Source organism: Pogoniulus pusillus, chromosome 7, assembly GCF_015220805.1.
Source record: "Pogoniulus pusillus isolate bPogPus1 chromosome 7, bPogPus1.pri, whole genome shotgun sequence".
Lineage (NCBI taxonomy): Eukaryota > Metazoa > Chordata > Aves > Piciformes > Lybiidae > Pogoniulus > Pogoniulus pusillus.
The window spans coordinates 10321291-10337926 of record NC_087270.1 but is presented as its reverse complement, the minus strand read 5'-3'; the positions used below and the strand labels follow the sequence as shown (position 1 = coordinate 10337926).

At 37.9% G+C, this 16636-nt stretch overlaps 1 protein-coding gene across 1 annotated transcript in view; it reads right to left on the bottom strand.

Moving 5' to 3' along the window:
• Positions 1 to 16636, bottom strand: part of CSMD1 (CUB and Sushi multiple domains 1) — a 1024926-nt gene that overhangs the window by 158879 nt on the left and 849411 nt on the right. Inside the window, exons 24-26 of the mRNA XM_064145849.1 lie at positions 15784 to 15975; positions 12682 to 12808; positions 10468 to 10670 (exon numbers count right to left, since the gene is read on the bottom strand). Of these exons, the coding sequence (XP_064001919.1) occupies positions 10468 to 10670; positions 12682 to 12808; positions 15784 to 15975 (522 nt within the window). The remainder of the gene's footprint in view (positions 1 to 10467; positions 10671 to 12681; positions 12809 to 15783; positions 15976 to 16636) is intronic.

Sequence of the window (16636 nt, the reverse complement as noted above, 5' to 3'; positions counted from 1 at the left end):
TCACAGTAGGGTAAGTATCTTAACCTAAAGAACACTGTTTTATAGTTTTAATATCCTGCAGCATGCAAACGCTGTATTTATGCACCTGGCTGAACCAAACAGCAGTTTGTCCATTTCAGGGGCAAGCAAAGTTAGAGCATCACCCACGTTCAGTCTCCTGAGTTTAGATAGGGCCTTTGCTTTGTAAGAGATACACATTGATTTGAAGGGCAACATGAAATTGAACAGAGCAATCAGTACTGGATGACTTAAAGCAAGTAACCATTCAGAAAGTGAATATATAGAATGATAGAAGAGATAAATAAATCTATATCTACTAAGAATTTGTGGAAGATACCAGAGCTTCAGGTATTGCACAGAGAGTGCATTCTCTGGAGGCCACTGTCCTTAAATCACTGAAAACATCACTGTGTTTCCCACCACTCCAGGCTGCTCCACCCAAACATGCCTGTTTCAAAGACATTAACAGTGAGCAAAATCCAAAAGAAAATGTCACAAACCCCAGCCTCAGAATCAAAACTAATGGCACTGCTGTGCAAGTCCCACTACCAAGTTCATCATCTTTCAGATTTAAACTTGAATCCAGACCAAAGACACTTCTAAACATCCTTCTACGCTTACACTCTTCTGCTCATCTCCAGTGCTGCAAGCTTGAATTCTTGAACATTTTTGAACACCAATATTAAATCATACTTAATATTAGAAAAAAAGACAATTTAGATTTTCTTGTGCACTCATCCATCAGACAATTCTTAAAATAAGTCATAATTATTTCAGCTCTACATCTGATGCCTTTTCAAGGAGCAGTTTTGCTCTGATACCTGTAAGACATGATCAGACCAATAAGGACCATTTAGAGAAGAAAAACAAAGTAACATAGTGAAAGTACGTATGTTGTTAAAATTGGGGTTCACCACTCTGCTGCCTAATGAGCTAATGCTATTGTGACTTACCATATTTAACTGCACCATTCTCCCACACTCCCTGAAAAAGCAACGGCTATGTTTTTCTGTACTTTGAGCCAAGTACTTTGGCTTTAGCATAGCCCTAAAAAATTCCAGGCCTAAAAAAGAGTAAGAATGTAAAATACTATTTCTTTGTAATCCCTTTCTATTGTTTTAAATAGAGGGGAACAGTCTCTTCCTTACTTCCTATACGTGATGTGTGCTAGGGATAACAACCTATCCACTCTGCTCTGTTTTTGTGAGAGGCTGTTCGCTTGGGTTTTTTTGTTGTCTTTTTTTTTTACCCAAGAAACATTCATATTTTATTCAAATTATTTTGTTAGTTCATTTCAAATGACACAACTCAAACACTTCCATAAAAGAGCTCAGTTACTTCCACCACTATGCAACCATTGTGACAATAATGTGCAAATACTTTGTATTCTGTATTAATAACAGCATCTACCTTCCATTCATGCCAAAACCACTATATCAGTAAAAGGAACAGCAACTAAACACTTGCAAAATTGAAGCAGTTGCTAAGTTGTGAAACTGGAACATTATTTTCTTTTCTGTCCTATGTGGTACATTTTCAAGAGACAAAAAGGTTGAAAAAAGTGACAAGTGGGTATTTTAAATGGGTAAAATGGATTTATGCGTGTTCTAGAAAATAGGTGGTCACTTAGACATCACAGAAAACTAACTATGATAACTATAACAGATGCTTTGCTTAACAATTTATTGTTCATAATATTTTGACCTTGTTCACATACCAAAATAATACAACTTATACTTTGGAATGGTTCCTGTGACTAAAGGAAGTAAAGACAGAGCAGGTTTTCCAAGGGTGGTGGACCTTTTCCCACCAGAATATACAAGCATCTATCCAAGAATTAAAGTAATGGCTGTCACTACTAATGAGTACTGCAAGTATTCCCCAGGCATCACTCCAACAATTTACCTGACATCCCATATTAGTGAAGTTTACTAAATGCATACTTGGTCACAGGGGAAGGAAAACACGATCATGATCTCAGAGAAGTTATTCTCAGGTAGTAACAGCTCTAAACCGTGGATCACTATAGTACATAACTGTGAAAGAATTGTAATTCTTTGAAATATCTAAGCATAAAGCCACTTCTGTCATTAGCATCTTTTTTTCAACAAACCTCTGAATAACTTCATTTTCTCCTTAAAAGGTTATGCAATACATAACCTTGCACCAAACAATATATTTTCCCATTTTGACTGTGTCAAACATGCACCAGTTATGGCCTGGTACCTTTTAATATTCATTTAACTGTTAATCTTCATTTCTTGTATATAAAGTTTTACATCCTAAAACCAGTCACAGCACCAAACTATTCTTTATGCTTCTGCACTTTTATTCCTCCAGGCTTAGAAGCTCTTTTGTATTCAAAACCAACCACCTTTCTATCATGGCAAATGCACTTGATACTAATTAAATAAAACACCAGACATTTAAACACTGCTGTGTCATCTAGTAATGTGAACAATGAGGCAGACTGTCGGCTTTTCATCTTGCCTCTTTCCGACTTGTTTTACTTCTCAAGATTCCCAAGACATTCTGTAACCACTTGAAAATTACAAGTCTACTAAAGCTTTATTTGGTATGGGCAAATACCTCAAGGATACAGAGGTTATATTGCATGCATGGATAAATAATCCATACATGAAAAATCGCCGGTTATTCTGCCATCACTCTTCTGTTAAAACAGACTACTCTTCTCAGCTACACTATAGTATACTTACACTAAAGCATAGACATGCGATGATATATATCTCACATGCTTATGAGAAGGTTCATATTTGTGCTGTGATGCAACATTGCCACCTGCAATTTTCAAAAAACCCTAAATTCAGAAACTATAAACTGAACACAGTTGAAACACATATGCTGTAAAGCTGGAAGAGCAATAACTACATCTTAGATTCAAGGGTAGTAAATTAAGCCAAATTCCATACTTTACAGAAATGACCAAGAAAAATGATGTACCTCCATGTCATGGAGGATAGCAAAGCCCATTCTAGCAGGCCTTTGCTGAGGATACTGCAGTGTCTCACATTGTAAGCCAAAAGCATCGTAAAACCAAAACAATCTTCCAGTCCCATGAGAAGTTTCCTCCCTAGTCAAGATAAGAGGTAAACATTGGCCACTGTTTTTCCAACTGTCGGCCTTGGTTCCCATGCACGCTCAACACCTGGTGGTGGGCTGAACTCTGGGTGGTCTTAGAAATTGTTTTGGTAAAAATTCTCCAATTGTGCAGGTTGATTATAACTTTGTACCAATCTGTAAAAATAATGTAAAATTACCTGAAATGCTCGGGCACACCTCTTTAGAAACACTATAAAACAGCGTGCCTGCCTGAATTGGGAACCTTTTGCCTGCTCCGCTCGCTCGCTAGCCTGCCTGCCTGCCTGGCTCCTGCTCCAGATCGGCCTGTTCAAACACAAAGGCCGCAGTGGACGAACTGCCCCTTGGGCCCGATCCTGACAAAGGAAGGCACACCGCCCCAAACTTCGAATCCAGCTGAACTGAACTGCCCAACAGAGAGTAGAGCAACAGACTCTTTTACCTAAAGACTCAACAACTTCAAAGACTCAGAAAACTCTAAAAATCACAGACTGTCATTATTTGCCATTTTCTGAAAGGTTACTCTGCAACCTCATATCAAAGAACTCACATGGGTGATCTAGTTTCGGGAGGGGGATCTCCGTGTCTGAGCAATAAATCACTTGATCTTTACAAGTTAGCCTCGCGTGTTTTCCCCACAATTCTCCTAAAACTACCTTCCACAACACTCCAATGGCATGGCCAAGAGAGGTGATCTGAATTCCATTAAGATGGAAAAGAACTAAATCATTGCTTCTCAGTTCGTGCACATATGTTCTAAGCAGTAACACTGTACAGATTTCCCATCTCTTACTGTCTCATTTGCTTCAAGTGGAGCATGCTTCTGCATACATAGAAGACGAAACTAGGGGCTAAGTGTCAGAAGAATAGGCAGCTGGGAAAATCACAGACTGCTAGGGAGTTTTCAGACCTCCATGTATTGGCAGCCACTGTGTTAAGTCCCTCTGGTTTTGATTTAATAATCCACTAAAACCCCATTTTAGACCTGGTCTCCCAAATAACATTTTCCAAGTTGAAAATCACTGGAAACTGGTTTTGAGAATATAACACACTGCTTACTTGTGTGTCTGTAGTCTTGTGAGCAATGTTACACCTGTGCTTTATTTCTCTCTCAGTTGAATGGCATTTATTTTTTCTATCAATTTGTTTAGCTTGCAGTTTATTGTAGTTCAAGAAAAAAAAAACCCTTACCTTCATCAATATAATTTTCACTATGTTCATTGCAACAAATCATGTAAAACATTTGCTATTGTGTTGCAAACACTGTGTTTTTCTCCTGCTCCATGGCCAATAAAGACTTTTCAGGAGGTTAGGCTTATAAATCACAGGCAAAGCACAAGTATTCCGTGTTTAGTGCATTATGTTTGCATAACAGCTTTGAGAGGATCTTGACATACCAAAGCCATGACATTTTGCAAAGGATTTGCAGTGATTTCACACTCAAAGATGTTTCAAACATGAAACAACAGTGCTTGTTCTCTAAAAGCTATCTCACATAATATATGTAAATGTACAGACTGAGGAATGGATGAATTGCATCAATCACATATTTCAATGTCCTGTATTGTCCCTGAAAGTAAAGAAAACCACGAGCCTCTTTCTGTTAAGTCTGAAGTAAAGAAAAGCCCAAATCCCCCCAAAATCCAAACAGATAAACCAAACCCACAAAAATCACAAGTTTAGATATAATCATTAACGTAACTTACAAGCTTAGTTTCTGCCTAGTTCCACTGAAATTAAATGAAGAGCTGCTACCATATATGAGGCTGTGGATGCCTTGCCCAGGCCATCAATGAAATGATGAATAGGAACGGTATGACATCAACTTGGTATTTCGTGTCCACAATACAATAAATATAGCATCACAGAAATCAAGATACGAGACTCAGCTGTGAGTTTATTAGGATACAGAATTTCAAAGGGGATCCTGAACTGTGCCTTGTGTCCTTGTATTTAACAAAAGATGTCCTGTCAGATCCAATTTCCTTTAAACTCAGAATTTAGTTAGTAAGGCAGAAACACAGTTACACATATGCAAAACTATTCTAAAACATATTTTTGTGCCAACTATTTTTTCTTGAGCATTTCATTGTGAATCAAACATGAAAAAGCATGGTGAATCCTAGCAATGAAGATTCTGTCACAGAAATGCTTGCAGTATTTAAATGCAGTAGCTCAGGCCATGAAGCAAGTGATTAAAACACACCTCAGTAATTAAAGGACAATTTACAAGACTAAATTCATGACAAGTGACACAGTCACTACAGACAAACAAATAATCAAATAGAACTAGAAAATTGGACAGAAGTAGGAACTCCGAAGCACAGAATTACCGATACTTAAGCTCCTGTCAGAAGAAATAAGATATAAATACATGTGTCAACATCAGACACAATAATTTCCAAATCAGTCTTCTAATTAAGTAGTTGGTATAAAGTGCTCATTCTTATTGTTATAATTAAGTACTTGTTAAGATAAAGATTTAGTCAGGCATCTTTACTTCTCATTGTTTATGCCTGATTTACTTGAAAGCAAATTTAAAAATACTGGGAGAGCAAGCAAACAACAGAAAGGCCAATCTGGACTAAAGCAGCTCTAGGAATGTCTTCCTTCCATACCTTCAGTTTTAATGAGTGCCTGAAGTTTTTCCAGTAAGATAGAAAGATTACAGTGAAATTGAGAAAATGCTTTTTGCTACTTCATAGAGACAGAATTATAGAATCAACCAGGTTGGAAGAGACCTCCAAGATCAGCCAGTCCAACCTAGCACCCAGCCCTAGCCAGTCAACTAGACCACGGCACTAAGTGTCTCAGCCAGGCTTCTCTTGAACACCTCCAGGGATGGTGACTCCACCACCTCCCTGGGCAGCCCATTCCAATGCCAATCACTCTCTCTGCCAACAACTTCCTCCTAACATCCAGCTTTCACCTCCCCCAGCACAACTTGAGACTGTGTCCCCTTGTTCTGTTGCTGCTTGCCTGGGTATATTGCTAACTGAAGCATTGCTTACTGAATTCTACAACAGAGAAATCAAAAATGCCACAAAACCCAGAAGTAGGCATAAAAAACAATCACAGATGTATCTGACTCAAGAAGAAAAATGGAGTTTCCAAAGATATTTTTTTCTCTTATAAGAAGAGTATGAATAATACTTTGATGTATTATAGCCTTGACTAGCAAAAATCTATGAAACCAAATAAGGAACTCTGAATGCATTATTTAGTTCAGGGAAAAAACACAGTTCTCTAAGTTACAACAGCTGAGCTAGAGAATAGAAAACTAGACTGTAAGGGCAGCACTATATTAGGTATGGTGAAAATAAGGCTGAGTTGCCTGTAAGAATGATAATGTCTAGCAACTGATGGTGCTGTTCTCATCATCTGCCACTTCTATTGGCTTTGTTAAGAATCAAGTCAACAAATTACAAAACTAAAGAGGTTCTCAATAACGTAAGCTTCAGGTGAACAAAAGCAATGGACTGTCCACTAGCATAGGATCCAGGTACTGTCACAAGTCTAGAATAGCCAAAATTAAATATTCAGAACAAGGCTGATCTGTTTCAATACAGGTCATGCACAGGAATGGAAGACACGAGCAAAGATTTATGAGTGTGTGAGCTTATGGAGTGCCAGATGAAGACTGGGCAGGACACCTTATGGCAGCTCAAAAGGAACAAGACATTTGTTTTAAAAAGCAGGATCCATGTCATCTACCCTTTGATGCCCAAAAGTTTTAGTCTCTGGCAGTACAACTAGATCCAGAGCTGATCAAAAGAAAAAGGCAACTTCAGAGTGAAATTTATCCACATAGGACAGAACTAAGCCAGGTTACAAAACTTCTTTTTTACAGATAATTTAAGCAAGAAGTTTTTTTGCCGACCATAAATTTATTTCTGTGGAACAACAAACCCAAACCTCAATTTTTTTGATACTGTGTTCACTTTTTGTTTCGTGACCAGAAATAGCTGGTTGACATCCCTGGCTTGTAATACACAGTTTAAATACATTTAACACCCAGAGTAAAGGTCAATTTTATACAGTGAACTCCACTTTTTGTCCTTTTATGCATGATTAAATGGCAATTAAGTTTCAATGAAAAGCATTAGACTGATTACAATTAACATAATCATTCTTGTCAGTTCGTGTCCTTATGCTCTACAAGCTGAGCTGAGTGGACAAGACAACGCGCTTTTTAAAATGCTTAGGCATTTTGTAAGCTTCAGCCACTTAAAGCTTTCCATTAAAAATATCTCTTATTACACATAAAATTAATGATAAGCAACTTATAGGTGATTATTTTCTGATCTGCCTCATAGTACCCTTAAAAGCACCTTTTTTGGGGGGGGAGATGCAGTAAAGGCATTTTAGAGTGCAAAGTATGGAAAGTAATCAACAGGTTGGCAGCACAATGAAACAAAATTCTCCAGCTGAAGGTCAACACTGCAATACTTAGGCTCTAAGCTGCTCATTTGACCTGATACTATCAGATACACATCCTTTGTATGATCTCAGAAGTGGTTGTTCATTGATGTAGATACCCATCCCAGTTGCACAGACTAATACAGAAGCTGCAAGTGTAAGAAGTGCAGATTACTGGAGATGTTTTTCAGTCTTGTACAATTCTGAATATGGATTTTGCTTCCTTTTAAAGGAAATACAGTGAGTAATTAATATAGCGCTTGAAAATCCTTCAGGTGACACAAAGTCATGAAACTTGAGCAGTTACCTTCATAGAACTTCTAATACAAACATCTGGAATTATAAAAGTGTAAGCAACTTACTTCTTTGATTCACTGAGTTACAAATTACTCAAGTAGTGAAACTCCAGTATTCTGGGCATCTTTGCTACCAAGTGGCCTACAGTTTGAACACAAGATAAATCTAAACTATGCAAAGATCCTCACTCAGCCATAGATTTGTTCAAGTCATTTACAGATAAAGGCCACAGTGGTCTGCTCATTGCCTCAAGGACATTAACTAAACTAAGCTTCGATTTTTAGATGAAAGAATTTAACATTTACTCTGACAAATTCCTTAAATAATATTTCTGACTCCATGAAATTAAAAAATTAATAAAACATTGCACTTGTCAAGCAGCTTGAATGAAACCTTAATATCATTTACCCTTTACTTGAGCTGAGGCATTCAGTTCTTGACCACTAATTCCAATTAATTCCAGTAAGATACAGTCTGCATGATCACTGAGTACATACATAAGACTTTTTGCCAAGATGACAAAATGAGTTCCTCATCCTTAAAGCATTCAATTGTCACCTCCTTACTCTAAGTATCACTGAAAGTCAAAGACCCTCTTGACAAATCTAACAGCTGAAGTATTTCCTTCATTTAAAAAACTGTGCATAAACTTAAGAGATGTTTTCCTAGAACACAACATAAACCCCAACAGAGTAAAACCATTTTCACAAAATAACTTTTAGGTTTTTTCAAAACAAGATGAAATGCAGCATATTATATAGCACACTGGTAGAAAATGTTATGAGCATTTATTATCTTCTCGGTCTTTAGTTCATTTTGCATACTTTTAACTAAGTACCTTAATGCTGATCAAAGAGCTTATGGCTTAGGGGGCACGGCAACGGCACTCAGAAAAATCAAGCTAAATGAAGTAAACAGGTATATAGGAAATGCATTACTTAGAGACCAGGAAACCAGCAAATTCTACTTTCACAGTGGTTCAGGTCATAAAAATGATGCTTCACGCAAAAAAATATTGCGAGGGAAAAAAGAAACCAATCAAACAACATCAAGTATAAAAAACCATATTATAACGTAGCTGTGAGAGTCTAAATCCTCTCTCTTATACATCAACAAAGATAAAGATTGCATCATCTCTCCCTAATCAACAGAGACAAAATTGCCTTTGGTAACCTCCGGGACTCAGACTCGGTGTGCTTGGCCGAAAGCTCAGGGATGCAAATCAACAGACAACGCCTTCAAAACTCCTGGACCTCAGCCTGGCTGGAATGCCCGGGATGCACACATTTTATCTCAGCTACCCCGAAGAGAAAAGGCTTCTGTGTATTCAGGGTATGGACAGGTACAGCCAGGCAGGGGGCAGAGGCTCTCTCTCCCCATTGGCACCGGACCCCTGTGAGTGCATGAGAATACACAGGAAGAGTTCCTGGGGAGCTGGACACCCAGCAGAAAACTGTATGAAAGGCAGGAGGAACGCCTGCCAAGGGTGGCACTCTCAGCAGACCACCAGGTGTGCACTTCTACCAGACCAACAAGGGCAGACCTCCACCAGACCACCAGAGCTGCACCACCACCAGAAGAACCCCTGACAAACTCCACCTGGGCCACGCACCTGTCTCTCTCTCTCTCCCCCTCCCCCATCTGTGACTGACAGTAATATGATCCCAGCTCTTTTCCTTCCCTGCTTCTTCTCTATCATTCTCTTTATCTCTGGTTTTCCCCCTTCTCTCTCTCTCTCCCTCTGTTTTGTCCAACCTTATCCTTCAATAAATAGTTTTGTGGTGATCTCTGGTCTCATTTGCACCTTAATTTCACAACACAGAACTCCATCAGAACAGATCTTGCTCCTCTGGACAGAGATACTGTTCATCTCAGTTCTCTGGACCTTGACAGTAGCACTGGTGGGAACACTTAAAGCTATCACTGCAGAAAAGTAGTACTGTATGTACAAACCCATTTTGACTTGTTAATGCTATCTACATCATACTAGACACATGGTTGCTGTACAACACAAGGGATAAAAAAAAAATCTGAAAACCTTCACAGTAATTGAAAGACTCATCCCTAGTCAAAATTCTTTGCCTAATTATATAAAATAATTACGTTTATTTTTTTAAAAGACTGAGGAAGGTGCATAAAGTTAACATGTACAAAAATAATGGATATAGATAGAATCATAGAATCAACCAGGTTGGAAGAGACCTCCAAGATCAGCCAGTCCAACCTAGCACCCAGCCCTAGCCAGTCAACTAGACCACGGCACTAAGTGCCTCATCCAGGCTTTGCTTCAACACCTCCAGGGATGGTGACTCCACCACCTCCCTGGGCAGCCCATTCCAATGCCAATCACTCTCTCTGACAACAACTTCCTCCCAACATCCATCCTAGACTTCCCCCAGCACAACTTGAGACTGTGTCCCCTTCTTCTGTTGCTGCTTGCCTGGCAGAAGAGACCAACCCCCACCTGGCTACAGCCTCCCTTCAGGTAGTTGTAGACAGCAATGAGGTCTGCCCTGAGCCTCCTCTTCTCCAGGCTGAACACCCCCAGCTCCCTCAGCCTCTCCTCATAGGGTTTGTGTTCCAGGCCCCTCACCAGCTTTGTCACCCTTCTCTGGACACGTATTAGTTGAGATTTTAAAAGTATTTACATACTTGAAAACTGAATTGAGAATCCTGATTTGCTGATGAAGAAATCACTGTCAAACTGCAACGTCAGCGAGTTGAAAGTGCTGTGAATATCCTCTGGAAGCGCTGAGCCACTCCACTCCTTGAGAAGTATGTTGCTCTCAATAGGCCCATCCCACACCTTCAGTATGTCATGAGCAACCTCAGTGTCAAAAACTATGAAATGCAGACTGCAAAGAGAAAGTAAAGTCACTGTTACTCATTAAATGCAATTACAAAAGTCTCCATGCAATCATTCCCAAACTGGGCTTAGCTTTGAGATGCTGTTTATGACTGAAGAGAAGCTGGTGGCTCCGCAGAGTCACCCTTTTTGTTGTTGGCTGAGCTGATCATATAAGAAATAGGCTACACTCTTCAATAAAGGCTTGGATTACAGTACACATCTTGCAGCCAAACAGTACTAGTTCTAGACATTTTTATGAAAGTTATTTTGAGTGATCATTTCCATGTTTTCATAAAAGATTTCCTCTTTTTATTTATTGAGGACACCAAAGGCACTCATTGGCTTGAATTACATACAACTTAAAATGAATTATATACTACTCAAAATTGAATTATATACAACTAGAATTACATGCAACTTAAAATGAATTATATACAACTTGAACTATATACAACTTAAAAAAAACCAAACAGTAGCCTACATAGCACAAGAAACTCTCAGCATAGCATTGTGTACCCTGTAAAAAAAAAAGTACATTTATCATCCTATCTTTGCCTTCTGCCAGGTTGGAAGAGACTTCCAAGATCAGCCAGGCCAACCTAGCGCCCAGCCCTGGCCAGTCAACTACACCATGGTACTAAGTGCCTCAGACAGTCTTCTCTTGAACACCTCCAGGGATGGTGACTCCACCACCTCCCTGGGCAGCCCATTCCAATGCCAATCACTCTCTCTGCCAACAACTTCCTCCTAACATCCAGCCTAGACTTCCCCTGGCACAACTTGAGACTGTGTCCCCTTCTTCTGTTGCTGCTTGCCTGGCAGAAGAGACCAACCCCCACCTAGCTACAGCCTCCCTTCAGGTAGTTGTAGACAACAATGAGGTCTGGCCTGAGCCTCATCTTCTGCAGGCTAAACACCCCCAGCTCCCTCAGCCTCTCCCCATAGGGTTTGTGTTCCAGGCCCCTCACCAGCTTTGTCTCCCTTCTCTGGACACGTTCCAGCACCTCGACATTTCTCTTGAATTGAGGGGTCCAGACCTGGACACAGCAGTCAGTAAATTATTTTATAATTACAGAAATTAAGATTATCTATCTTCATTAGAAGTTACATATTTTTGCTTTCACAGAATCTTCCTGTTGGGATTGCACAAACTACCATGAATATTCAGCCAAATTTTTCATTTCAAGGTTTTTGAAACTGTGCTGCTAAAGCAAAACTGAGCTTAAAGAACTTTTAAATATTGGTATTCCTTCCACGAGTGATTTAGCTATACATCAGCAGCAAAGTATGATCATCTTTCTTGTCAGAATGTCAAACTGATGAGGAAAACCTATTTTCAAAGGTCTTCTTGTATTACTAATTCCCTTCTGCTGAGTTCTTGACTCCTTCCATCATCTTGCCATAAATCTTTACAGAAATAAAAGGTCTAGATTCTATTATCCAGTTCCTTGCTTGTATCTTGTTTCATTTTCTGTATTTTATTTAGTACTCTCTCAGTCCTGTACACACATTAAAATTTCATAGTTTTTCTCAAAATTGGGTAATCTCAACATCTTCTGAGATGTTGCTGGTCTTATTAATCAAATGAATATGTGGGAAAAGTCTGAATCTAATTCAAAATGTTGCAAATGTTAATAAAGGTTTGATTGCAAAGAGATGGAATGGAAAATTAAAATCCTTCGGAGTTGCCCGTAAATCTTTACAGCACTAATCTCTGTTGTTGCACTCAACTGTCAAATCCTCACCAGATCAAAGCTCTCATGACTAAAAGTCAGTTCCTAATACATACTGAAATAGGGTCCAAGATGTCTGATATCTGAGCACTCCTGGTAGAGTCACACACACAACTTAAACACCCAAGTACCCTGTAGGGAAGGAATGTCACTCAAACTCCACCACAACAAGCATTAATTTAAGGACAAATTAAGAAAAACAAGTGTGCAGAAGAACATGAGAATGTATGGCATAGATTACTGCTCAGAAAATAGTCAAGTTGACAATAAATATTGAAGACATACCTTATTGTCTTTCCCGGATCTGCTTCAATAATCCAAGTACAATGAAGATTATTGTCATATGGGGCCGGGTAACCAGGGGACAAAATGCGCCCAGATGTAGCAGCATGAATTCGACCCCCACACTCAGCTAGAAAACAAGGAAGGATTACATTTATGTTTATAAAGACCATAGCATTTTGCACTTCCATTCTCTGCCCATTCCACATCTCTCTGTCACATAAAGCAAAAGAATGACCTAATATCTCTATATTACCATAGATACATACAAACCAGAACATGTCCACGAGTTAAAAATGTCATATAATTAACTCATTCCTGCATTGTTATAAAGTAGCAAACCATAATTTTGTGATTATGTAATCTCACTAACTAGTAGTTCAACATGAACTGAGACTAAAGATGCACAATTTTACATCAGCAAGAGGAAAAAAAGGTGCTTCCAAAATATCCCACATCTGGCTTTTCTATCTAACACCGTACACTCCAATTCGGACTTGACTGTCGTGTTTCATGATAAAAATCACTTTCTCTGCAGTTCTGAATTCAAAATACCTTTAGTTTAACACTTTCAAGTTACCTCTATATAACTTCAAGTTTAATGACATTAAAAAAAATAATTAGGTTTGCCTAATTTCCTTCAGCATTCAAAAATGTAAATCATTGAATCACAGAATCAACCAGGTTGGAAGAGACCTCCAAGATGGACTGCATGATCTTGGAGGTCTCTTCCAACCTGGTTGATTCTATGATTCTACAAAGAAACTAGGAGTTTGCAACAACCAGGTGCTACTGAAACAAAAATTATCTGTAATTCTTCAGTTAAGTGATGTACCTGAATGACCACTTCATTTACAGAGTTGGCTTACACGTAGTAATATTGAAACCAGTACCACTGAAGCAGCAAGAATGGTGTAAGACACAGATGATTAAAATCATGCCACTAGGACCAAACAATCCATCAGAAATGCTCCTAACAAATATGTGCCACCAAGCTACTACTGACAACCGAATTGGTTGTAGAGGGAACTTACTTATCCTGCTGATTTGATCACTCAAATTACTACACATTTATAGAAACATAGTAGAAAGACATTATAGTACATAATCTATTTGCCTAAGCTCTCAGCTGATTTTTGTTATACAAGAAAGTTTTAGAATGGAGTAAATGCTGTGACAGATAATTACAGATAAAGTAATAACTGATACCAGAGAGTATTTATCAAAGAACTCAGGATAAGACACCAAAATCAAAATTATTTGAACTCTAATTAATTGACAGAGCTGCTTTAAAATTCTGAGGACACTCATCTGGAAACCGAACACATGACAAAATCTAGGATAATGCATTATATAGTTCGTGCATTTTAAAATAATTATACCCATTTCAGGAGCATATCAAAAGTAAACTTTAAAATTCTAACGAAAGAAAAAAATCCAAAAGGTTTGTTTTCAATATGCAGGTATGGATACACTTTAAAACCACCTCAAAGAATACACAGTGTAAAATAAAACACAATAATATTAAATAAAACATGACATTAACTCCTTCAATAGAAGTTCTATAATCAATTTATATAATCTCCTACAGAAAGTATTAAAGAAGTCATTTAATACAGCATTACAGCAATGTAGCAGTGTATTGCTGACAATGCCTAGGACAGGTGGAACATGTCTATGCAGGGGCTTCCAAGTGTTTGTGAATGAGACCAAAATGCTTCTGAAGACAATGTACAAATGTAAATGTCACTGGAGGGAAAAGAAAATAGGAAATGCTCATCTAAAAAAAAACACAAGTAAAATAAAACTCAAAAAATAACTTGATACTAAGAAAGTGCTGTTTAGTAGTTTATGACAACTGGGGAGGGGGAAGTAAGCCAGTAAGGAAAAAAATAAAAAGAGAGACAGAGAGAATGAAAAGCTCTGCAAATGTTTAACTGAGTTTTTAGGTATCCTCATAAGTTTTTCCTTATACTGAACACCAGTAAAAAAAACACTGGAGTTAATCTTTCTCTCACCTCCACCTTTAGAAGATTTTCAAAGAGCATGGTGAAAATTTGACTCCTTGAAGAACTAATTAATGTTTTACACTAGCTTTAAATTGAGAAGCAGGAAGAGGAAGTTTTGTATACAATTATGTAATCCTCAGATTTGATTTTAAATATAGGAACAAGGAAAGCAAATAAAAAGATCTGTAAGAAGATAAAGGTACACAGAAAGATCATTTTGTGGTTGAAAAGACAGAAAGCAAAAACAGATATTGAACTGCAAGGTTAAAAAAATGAAAGTATAATGGGGGAAAAACAGAATATCAGTCATAAAAGTATACTGCTAAGAAAACTGGAAATGCAGGCAGAGATGGAGCAGCGGAGGGAGTGCTAGTAGGGACTAATGCACTGAAATAAATGAAACCAACATAAAAAAAACCCACATATTGCTTGATAATATTTGGAAGTATTAATATGAAAGAGGTTTTACTGGAGCAAAAGTGGGCATTTTCTTTAGATTCTCTTGATCCTGTGTTCTCTCTTCTCCTCCAGTTCAGATTGGAATGTCCATGATTTCTCTTTTATTGCCCTCCCTGTTTTCTTTTTTTCATTCTATATGGTTAAGTTTTTAACATTTCCACATATAGATTAGAGGACAAATTATCATTCTAGGAGAAGAAACTAGGTAGTTTGATGGATTTATTCACCTAATAGACTTGAAACAACAAGTATTTTATAACTGATTCAAATATTAGTAGTGAGCATAGGCACAAGAAAATACAACAGAAAACTGCCTTTGACTAATGGCTTCATTTAAATTAAATGGGAAGATAGGCAAAGGTAAGACTAATTATAGCTCTTTTCCTCAAAACTTAGAGGAAAAGGAAGCTAGGCAAGAAAACTGAAGAGCTTGAAGGCTTGTATATATAGTGTCTGGTAAAATCTTTCAGAGAAGCTATACTTAAGTGATCACATAAAACCAGAATAATCTTTACTTGAAGTCTTAAAAAAGTTAACACTATTATCTTACAATAAAAAATAGAAAAAATACAATTCTCCTGGTTTATTTTTCTTAAAACATCAGACTGAAATCTTTCAGTATTGCCCCCCATATTACCTATGCAAGCAGGCAAAGGTTTGTCCCAAACTCTTCGATCTCCACTTAAGCAAGTCATAGTACTACTCCCATGCATTGTGTAGCCAGGATTACAGCTGTACACAATGACAGTGTCTACAAAATGTCCTTCATCTCGGATCTTGTAGCCATAATTTGGTATACCTGGATCTTCACATTTCACTAGGTCAAAACCTGCAAAGAGATATGAGAAGAAAAATGAAGAAAAAGAAGACAGAAATGCAAAATATCAAGCAAAAACAGGACACAAATGAATCTGATCTTGATGCAAATTAGATTCTCTTGATTCAAGTAGATTAGGTGTACCCCCTGTGAAGAAAGAGAAATTATACATCACTTGGTAATTCAGAAATTGAAACAGTGATACTAGTGAGCATTTTATTAATTCAGACCACTCTTTCTTTTGGTTGAGTGGGGGTAGGTGGTGCTGAACAGAATAGAAGTAGCTACCCTGGTTTTGGCACTAAGCAGAAGCTTCAATCCCTCATCAATCTCCACAGCAAAGCCAGCACACCAAAGTGGTAACTCAGAAAGAAAATGCAAATGTTATTTCATCCACCCTAATGTCAAGACAGTGTGGCTTCAGTTTCTTCTCTGCTGAAATGAAGTAATCCTTAAGATATCTTTCAACCCAAACCATTCCACGATTCCATAAAACAAAATTAAATTAACATCGCAACAACAGGAGAATTAATTAGTTAATTTCTTAGTAGCTTTTCCTCTCCTCTGCTCCAGACTGGTCTATAGCAACCAGATGAAATGTAATGATCTTCTCCATTTACTCTGAACATATATACCATAGATGTAGATGAAGTTTCTCTAAATCTAGCATACA